General features: G+C 38.2%; 1 protein-coding gene across 10 annotated transcripts in view; it reads left to right on the top strand.

The window, feature by feature from the left end:
- The window catches only part of LOC136854224 (uncharacterized), a 316,005-nt gene that overhangs the window by 270,438 nt on the left and 35,567 nt on the right, over positions 1-10,000 (top strand). The window contains exon 1 of one of the 10 annotated variants that reach the window (XM_067130568.1): positions 6,428-6,811. The exons of the other annotated variants lie outside the window; for them this stretch is intronic. Within the exon in view, the coding sequence (XP_066986669.1) occupies positions 6,751-6,811 (61 nt within the window). The 5' untranslated portion in view covers positions 6,428-6,750. Of the gene's footprint in view, positions 1-6,427; positions 6,812-10,000 lie in introns of those variants that run through there. 10 annotated transcript variants of the gene reach the window in all.

Below are 10,000 nucleotides of genomic sequence, written 5' to 3'. Positions count from 1 at the left end.
AATAGGAGGTCGGGAGGGAGTCACGTCGTGCGTAAAGCGGGATGAAGATCCTTCGTTAAGGAAGGAAGGGTCCTGAGAGAAAGTTGTTTTCTTTTCTGTCAGGACAATACAGGCGGGAGGCAAACGAATGGCCGAAAGAAAAAAAAAATCGTCGAGGATAACCATGGGAGAACACCTGTCCTTCGTGAATGGGATTAGTGTGTTTGGTGTTTCTCTCTCTCTCTCTCTCTCTCTCTCTCTCTCTCTCTCTCTCTCTCTCTCTGTATCTTAAACAAGACGTTATGATTTCGTGTTACATAGAAAATAGATCTTAAACCTTATATCAGTGTTTCGATTGATTGATGGATGACATTACTTCATGATACTACTTTTGTGGGACATTATTATTATTATTATTATTATTATCTTGAAACCAGTGCTGGCAAATATGCGCCGAAAGAGAGACCGAGCCCGGTCTCAAATCTTGCCGCTTATGTATTCTTGTTTTCGCCGCTTCACGGATGGTTAGGCCTGATGGGTCCTGGTCTGGTCTGGTCTAAGGGTCTTTGGTCATGATCCTTAGTTATGACGACGTAAACCAGTTTATGTGGGAACGTTACCCTTAATTGTTATATAATACTTTTAATTGCGGAGAGACTTGGGTTTGTTAGATGAAATGTTTTCTTTATAGGAAGAACCCTTTTTGCATCAGTATTAAAGTAACGATATAAAAGTTTTAATTGCCGTAAATTACGTTTTTAGCGATTAATGACGTGGTAATACGTTTCTCATTGTAGCAGGGAAAACGTTCGTGGTGCCTGAACTCTGGAATGCGGTCAATTTTTATATCTCCCTTGTTGTTTTGGATAGGTTCTGCTGGCCTTATGCCAGCACGAGCTTCAACCCATTTGGACAAGTGGGACCACAGATAGTGGGTATATATTAGCCCCTCTGAGGCATTAAGCCCCAGGGGTAGGAATTGCCCACCAGCAGATGGTCGGTCGACCCTGCGAAAATCTGTCTACCAAATCTACCTGTCTTCGAAATTCGAGGCGAAGTGAGCATAGCTTAGGACCTTGTATGTTCTGCTGATTGTATTCCATTATAAATCTCCTTCTGGATATTTTCGTTGAGCTTCCTGGCTCACACGTATCAAATTTACAATCTGTTCCTTTCCTTTTTTTTTATGTACGTAATTATGGTTCTGAATAAAATTTAAACAGTTTTGAATATGTAAGTTGGTTGGTAATAGAAAGTAACTTTCACACAAGTGAAAACAACTTTTGTCAGCATTTAATTGCGTAAAATAAGGATGGTTCCTTCTTACCCGCCCTGAAAAGTTACCTTGTTTTAGGAGTGCACTGTCTCGGGTTCATACGCTTTGGCTTACTTACAGTGCATGTTGAAATATCTGGTCATTTTCGTAGAGATTATTGTCATCTTCAGTTCTTGATTCCATGGTGTGCTATGTTCCCTGTGGCACGCGTGAAGTTGGAACAAGAGTAATGTATCGTAGGAAACTAGAAAATGTGGTTAGAGTTTGAACCCTTTTTTTCGCAGTGAAAACCTCCCAGTGAGTGCGACATATCCTGCCTGGTAATGTTTTCAACAAGATATTAGTTATTTATTTTGTAGTGGCTGTTTGTGCTATACTTCTTATTTGTAACTGAAGAGGAACCTTAAACAGGCGTAGAATTATCTTTTTGGACGGAGCATCCTGAACCCATGTTTTTGCTGCTTTAAAGACATGCAATTCATCATTACCATATTTTTCTAACGTTTTATTATTCCTGAATTTGTACTGTGCAGTAAACGTCGGACCATGAGGAATTTTTATGGGAATGTGTTGTATTATCCCCTTTAATTTATCTACTGCAGTCCAGTGTACTGGTGAGGTCATCACGCTATCTTTTGAAGCTTGAAACCTGCTTTCATCACTGTCATAATGCTCGTTTGATGTTGATCTCCGAAGGTCAGTAATTTTTCAAGCTTTCAAAATGACACGACCACTTCCCATGGCACGGAATGTTGTTAAGATTGTCAAGTTGATTAACTTCTAAGTTCTTGCCATAAATCAAATTATTATGAAATAAGGAAGGTCAGCGGAGACTGACTGGTTTGTATTGAGAGTTAACACTTATCAGTTAAAGTCCGCACTCGATTTGCACTGAACAGAGAGATGCGTCCTGGCGTCACTAGACGATTGGTTTTTTTTGGATTTTAACAAAAAAAAATATGCTATGATTTATGACAAGGACAGGATGTTTCTATTTGTATTATCGTGTTATTTCCCGAATCCTATGCGTTTTAGAAAGCTTTCTTTTCGCTTTGTCACTTATTAGCGAAAGTCTCCTTTCCCCTTTTTCTTGAAAGTGTGTCGGTATGTCTTTTGTGCCGTTCTGTTGGCTCTGTGTTTTGATAAATGTTTCAGCATCACAACCTATAGTCAGCGTTCCCAAGTGCTTCCCTGGGGGTGGATCCCCACGGAGCCCTCCGGTCTGACGTGTAGTTGTGATAATCATTGCCGAGGGGCACGTGGCAGGGAATGACCTTCATCCTCGTCGACCCTTGCTCTCCCTCCCCTTCCCCTTGTACCCCAACGCACAGACGAATTCTGCCTCTATTCTGCTCACGGTGTAGAGCCTCTTGGTAACTTGATTTTGGCATTTTCAGTGTGATTTTGTTATTCACACACACAATATATATATATATATATATATATATATATATATATATATATATATATATATATATATATATATATATATATATATGTGTGTGTGTGTGTGTGTGTGTGTGTGTGTGTGTGTACTTTTAAGACCTATTCCCTTATTTATTCGGAATGTTACAGTCATCAGAGAAAAGACGTTCTTGAAGTAAACCAATTTCAAATAGGAAAATCACATTAATAAGGACAAATCCAGTTACCCAGGGACGACTCCCCTTACTAGTTCGGAACTTTCCTTCCAAGAAAGCTGTAGCGAGGCATTAACTTTTAGGCTTGCTGGGTACCGTTACTTTCTTGAGCTAAGAAGTTGAGTTGGCTGCATTCCAGGCGAACAAGCACGCACTCATACAAACACACATACACACACACACACATACACGGAAGCAGCCAAAGAAAGAACAGGTTAGGAAACCAACTTAGACAGTAATAATTATGATTATGAATGCAGTGCAGTACCCTCTCATTTGTATCACTCTTCCGTTAAAAACTAATCACAAAAAGAAGTCATGACTGAGGAACAACACAAGAAGAAGGGAACCTGTTTTGACCAACACCTTGTTAGCGGCGTGTACATTGCCTCACGATTGTTTGTGGATACATTGCAGCCTTTTGTGAGCCTGAGAACAGAATGCAGTTACTACATACACATGAGCAATTTGCACTCGGCTGTTGGCACAGCTGGTCGTCGCTGGCGGCCGTGTAGTGCACCACCTGACAGCCTGTCTGTTCTGTCAGTAACAAGCCGAAACGGTAAATCATGCATTTAAAAGAGAGAGAGGAAACAAGTATGAAAAGATATATATATATATATATATATATATATATATATATATATATATATATATATATATATATATATACAATGAAATAAATCATATATATAAACAAGTAGAAAACGGTAAATCATGCATAAAAAAGAGGAAAAATTAGTACAAAAGATATATATATACATATATATATATATATTTATATATATATATATATATATATATATATATATATATATATATATATATATATATATATATATATATATATATATATATATATATATATATATATATTCATCCAATACCACAACGATCCCGAGGCACATAAATATAAGAAGCTCTCGCAGGAGAAGGTGAAAGAAAAGATCGTAGACCCTGAGCCTTCGTCTTTATTTCAAGAACTGCCTTAATACTGATTCTTGAATATTTGCAGCCACCTCTGTGTATATCTGGAATCTTTTGTTGTTATTATTAGATATGATAGCAATAATCCATAATTTTATTACATCTCGATATGTTGAAGTCATAACAAGAGCTTCTGTGCATTATGCATTTCGTCTTTAATTTCAGATAGAAGGATTCTCTGTCTGTCTGTCTCTCTCTCTCTCATATATATATGTGTGTGTGTGTGTGTGTAACATGACGCTCAGAAGAGGAACAAGGAAGTCGATGCGATATTCAAACTTCATTCAAGAAATCTTGAACCCATACTCTTGTATATTATTATTATTATTATTTGAATAAATCAAAGGTCTAGCGTTTATTGATGTGTGCCATTTGGTTAGCATTGAAATAAATTAATCCATTAATGGAAGGAGCACCAAACTATCGGGATTTGGAAAACGAGCAATTATATTCGCCCTCTCCTGCGATTTCAAGTCTTCTCCCTTCGTCGTCCACCGCAAAAGACGCACTTGCATGTGTGTATGTGTGTCTGTGTGTATAGACATGTATTCTTACATCCATAAGAGTAATCAATGGACCAGAGGCGTTTCACTTTCTTTCTCTTTCCCGATTGTGGTTGGAGGTTTTTCTTTCTCTCTTTTTCCCGCTTTTCCTTTTTTGATGGACGAACGAAAGTATCCCGAGGGCTGGTTTGAGTGTGGTGAGGAAAAAAAGCTGACGTGTTTACTTTTTTCTGGCTTGTACTGTGTGCATATAGTGCGGCTGCACGTCAGTATTCATCTGCAATTTTTTGTGTTGAGCATCATATCAGTCGGATACTGAAAATAAATTGCGTGGCGATTAATTCCTTTAGTTAAGAAACAATTTTTTCCAGGCATGGGTCGATAAGTAAGTTAGTTGTGTAAATTTAAGAATGAAATATTGATAATGTTTACTCACAGAATACAAGACGTCCACTTAAAGTTACCCCCTGAGAAGTTGGCAACATGAATTCTTTGTCTGTTTACGTTTTTTTTTCAGCAACTGTTCTCACATTTAGTATGATTTTGCTTCAGAAGCTATATTCTCTATTTTTTTTTCATGTCGCACCACAGCAAAACATTAAACGTTTTAATTTTATTCTGTGTGTGTGTGTGTGTGTGTGTGCGCCATATGTAATCAAAACTTAGATCATGATGATATTGAAAACTCAGTTTAGTTTTTAATATCCTCCACTGTTTTGGTGTCGTTGGTGTTTACCATTGTATCAAATACCTAGATTATTGTTAGTTTACACACACACACAAGTGCTATATGCTTCTAGTTATAGTACAAGAGCTTCGAGAGTAACTCATTCATTTGTGTATCAGTTACATGACTCTTCAGGTCTGTTTACTGCCATCCAAGGATGAATGGTTGTAGGGGTTTTGAGTTTCGTAAGTTAACCCTGTGACAGCATCCTCGGCCTAGGCTGGCCTCCTCCTGGTCTGTCTTGACAGGCTTCTCAGCTTCATTAGAAGTCAAGAAGGTTACGTGATAAGGATTAACCTTCGCCGTATAATCTTAATAACATTACGGGCCTTGTCAGGGTAAGACTTGGGCAAGATATTTCAACGAGTTGTTATGACGTGAATCCACAGAATCGCCTTTATGGTCATTGTTTTCTATATTCATTCTTTGATTTGCAAAGTACTGCAATAATCTAGGATATTGCCAGTTGGGAATCTACAGTGAACTGTTATCGTCGCTCTTACGCTTTGCCGTCATAACAGGAGGCAGGGTCGGGTACCTCCCCTGCCTTGGAGGCAAACCCGCATCCCTCTAGGGCATGGCTGCCACACGCTAACCCCACCCCCTTCCCTCAGAAAAAAAATTAGTCCTTAATTGTGATTCAGGCTCTCAATTTCTCTTTGTTGGGAGCCAGGCTTGTCTGTACACAAATCGAAAAAAGTTAAAATTAAATATTATTGGCAAATTATTTATTATAGGCTTAGTAAGTCCCTGAGACGTTTTCGATTTCGTCGTCCCGATCGACAAGCACTGTAAATAAAGGCAAGGTGAAGTTTTCACTGAATGTATACATAATTACTGCCCTTGACAATTCCAAAGAGCAACATATTCAAATTGCTTTCTTTTGCATATTTTCAATACAAAATTTTACTGAGATTAAGTAATGACCATAAATTGTACGCTGGCAGAATTTAAATATTGCTGCTTGGTATTATGTAGTGGGAATAACTGTAAACAAACACGGATTATTTAAACAAATCAACAAATAAATAAAATTCTTGTAACTGATATTAGCCACAGGTGTAAATAGTTCAATGAGCGCTAGCACCCCTGCCAGACGTAGCTGTAGTCTCGCGTATTTGTACTTATTTTCCACGTTCTTTTCCGTAGTTACGACAGACCGTCAGGTACGTGATCTCTGTCTACTGGTTCATAGAAATTTACTAGTAGAACACGCACAGAACCAAGGCACAGTTAGTTAAAAAAAAAAAAGCCTTGTGAGCGTACGACAGTTTCAGCCAGCAATTGTCTTCCATACGCTGGAAACAACCGCCGTACCGCAGGCTCGACCGTCCCCACGTAGCCCGTAGGATGCTAGTGTGTGATCAGGAAGTGGAAGGGTTGGTTGGTGTTTTGCTGCTTACACCCATGACTGATATCCATCGTGGTTATCTCAATATTGTGACTTAAAAACAATGTAGTTTCGTTATGCAGTTTGGTCTTAAATGAAGTGGTGACCATTTGTTTTAAATGACTCTGTGTCACATGAAAACTGACAATCTGTAACACTTCACTGTTTTCTGGATTTTGTAGTAGTCTTACCTTAGGCTACCTTGGAAGTGGTTAACGAATTTGTTGTTTAATTTTGCATATAAGGCAATGGATTGTGGTCTTTTATGCTGGTCGTCTCCCAGAAACAGACGAAAGCCTCCTTATCCAGGTAAGAGTAGACTTATCCCACTTTGGTTGTACAAGCAGTGCTACATAACTTGTCATTACTCAACCAAAGCCTTTTGAAGCCCGTTTCAATTTTTTTTCAGCTAGCTTGTCGTCATTAGAAATTTCTGGTGCACAGAGCATGTTATCTTTATTATGTTTTAGGAACTTTCATTCAAAAGGAGACCCACAGGTTTGATTTACAAACACGCTGGGAAGTGACTGAAAACAGCCTAAAGGAAAAAAAAAAAAAAAAAGAGAGAAAATGTATTTAGAACAAGAGAGTTTGTACTTTGTACCTAACTTATACAGTTGACCGGAACTCAGTTTTTCAAAGTTACAGTTTAGACATACTTCGCGAGAGAACATAGTTTGGAAGTGTACAAGATTTTTTACAGGAATACACCACTGAAAAAAGAAATACATGTAGGAGCTTTGGTGGAAATATTATAGGCAGTGGAAGCAGGATGCAATGTAGATATTGAAAACAGGACCCTTGAATACATGGTACCCGGCACCGTGGATGTAACATAAAAAATTAAGTTTCCCCGAGAACTGAAAATTTACGGAATAAAGTTAATATACTCCTTTAAAGCAGTTACCAGCGGTTGTATAGTTAATATTCCTAATAGCAAAATGAGCTTGGATTATGATGCGTGGTGCTATCCATTCTCATTACTCTCCTTGAAGAAGTTGAAAGATCTTAACCCCAGGAAGGATTTCTATTAGAAAATGAATCGCTATTGCTGCAGTTCGCCCTTGCACCTCTTGGCATTCAGCAGGGTCATTTTCAAACCCATCAGACCGGAACGAAGTAAGATCTAGTCTATACCGGGACTGAATAATGTTATATATATATATATATATATATTATATATATATATATATATATATATATATATATATATATATATAGAGAGAGAGAGAGAGAGAGAGAGAGAGAGAGAGAGAGAGAGAGAGAGAGAGAGTGTACAAGCATCCAACTTAAGTATTTTGAAATTGTTTCTTCTACACTTAAAATCGCCGCGTATCGTAAAGCAACAAAGTATAAATGTTTATTATTTGAAGAAACACTCCGCTCTGATCAGGAAGTCTTTATTTTACAGTGTTGGTAGATATAATCATTCCGGTGATCGTCATTTGGGTACTGCACGGAATCGATGATTACAGCCTCCCAAGTCGCCGCTCTGATAGTGGATGTCTATGGCCTGATTTAGATGCCATTAGTACTCAACAGGCTTATGACTAGATCTTATTCGACAGTTCCGTTCGATTTTAACCCGCGCTTTAACACTTTAGTCCTTTCACACTGTGGTTTCTTTCTACCTTTCTGTGACTTACTGCAATATTCTGTGCTCAGTTTTAGTGACCAAATGTTAGTGATACTTTCTGTCGTGCAGTTTTTTTTATATAATAATGTAAAATTATCTGAGACTGGGCTCTACCTGTATTCATCCTTTAAGATTTTAGTAAAAATTACCTGACAGAGGCATTTTATTGCCTCAAGCAGGCTCTTTTGTACGTTGTAGTCGCCTTTATTTATTTGCTATTGGTAGTCATAGTTAGCAATTACTACCATAGAATGTCATATTGCGTTTCCTGTCAGAATATTGGAATGGTTTATGCTTAAATTTCGGTAATATTTTAGAAACTAACAAACCAATTATGGGTATGGTGTACCAGAAACACAGTATAATATTCTCCCAGGTTTGACAGATACTCCCATGACCTGCAGGACTGAAATTCATTGACCTGCATAGGCTCTTGTGCTGAATAAAAGATGCTGCTGCGGTCACATCCCTGAAGGAGGAATGAGTGGGAATTGTTTATTCAGACGTAAGATCTTCCTGATGGATCTTTGTATTGCAGTCAACCATGGGTTCGTTCTTCCGTCAGTCTTGAATGGTCGACGGCATCTTCTGTTCCGGTATGGTATTTATAATCGTCGTTGCTGATGGAATGGGTTATTGTTCAACTTCCTGTTGGGATGATTGTCTGTTACATCCCGAAAAGGAGGATGTTGGAAAGTTGTTCAGTAACTTTCTATTCCGAGACGATTTTGTTGCCGGGTCACGTTCCACGTGTAGGGCATTTTTATGCCTTTGGGATACATGGGCAACGAATGGCCTGTGGCATTTCGTGGTATGGGCCCTCTCTGAAAACAGAATTGGTTCATGGTCGTGTTGGCGCTGCATTTGTATTCAAGTATCTTTGACCTCCAATGCTTTAAATGTACTGTATACGTGCAAGCTTTTGCACTTATTCATTTAAGTGCTTCCCTTAGTGAGCGAATAATAGTTTGATTATATATATATATATATATATATATATATATATATATATATATATATATATATATATATATATATATATATAATCTATATAAATGCGTCTGGGGAAGTTGTCCTGAACCCGATATAGACTAAGCACGTAGTTCAAGATCCACTGAACAAAGTTATTATATGCTGTTGGCTTTTGTACGCAGACTGTATTATTTTAACGATGTTGCAGGGCATTTCCTAGTGTTTCCGCCATTCTGTTATTCTTGACCTTGTAAGTTTTTCTTGCTTTTGGTGCGTTTGTTTGTTTATTGCTCTTATCGTTGTTGTTTGTGGCGCTAGAATGACTAAACTCCACGTTTATTGGTGTAATATTAAAGCAACTCTTTCAACCAGATTTCCTGGAAACAAAGTCATGAACAGCTTCCCTTTGTCCCCTAAATGGCGGAGCTGGTCATATGGGCGCATTTTGCTTGTCGCCGGTCTGACATTTCCCCTCAATGTACCTTTTCCCCTTATTGTACTTTTGACTCCCCTAACGCTTTCCTAGATCACGAGCTCTGGCACGCCCTGTCCACATATCGATCGATCGATCTTATTTTTCTGCTCATGAAGCTAAACTGTAGCGGATTAAGCATTGTCAAAGTGTTTAATAATCTTGTCCTTTGAAAAGTATGGCCCCATAAAAGCAAAAAAAATCTTTAGAACTACATAAATACGAGGAAACTCCGTCCCATAGATAAGAAAAATAAAGTAACTTGTCCCTGATGGTCGAGAACAAAAGAAACGGCATGGTCGTATTTTTGTAATTAGATGATTTTCGTGGTCAACATCTGTTGAAGATGCTCTTCTATAAAAGGCAGCACACTCCTGAAATGGGATATTATCCCCAGCAGCCAAGCCACCCTCCTTAC

The sequence above is a fragment of the Macrobrachium rosenbergii genome, chromosome 28 (assembly GCF_040412425.1).
Source record: "Macrobrachium rosenbergii isolate ZJJX-2024 chromosome 28, ASM4041242v1, whole genome shotgun sequence".
Taxonomy (NCBI): Eukaryota; Metazoa; Arthropoda; class Malacostraca; order Decapoda; family Palaemonidae; genus Macrobrachium; species Macrobrachium rosenbergii.
This window is presented reverse-complemented; position numbering and strand designations above follow the sequence as displayed.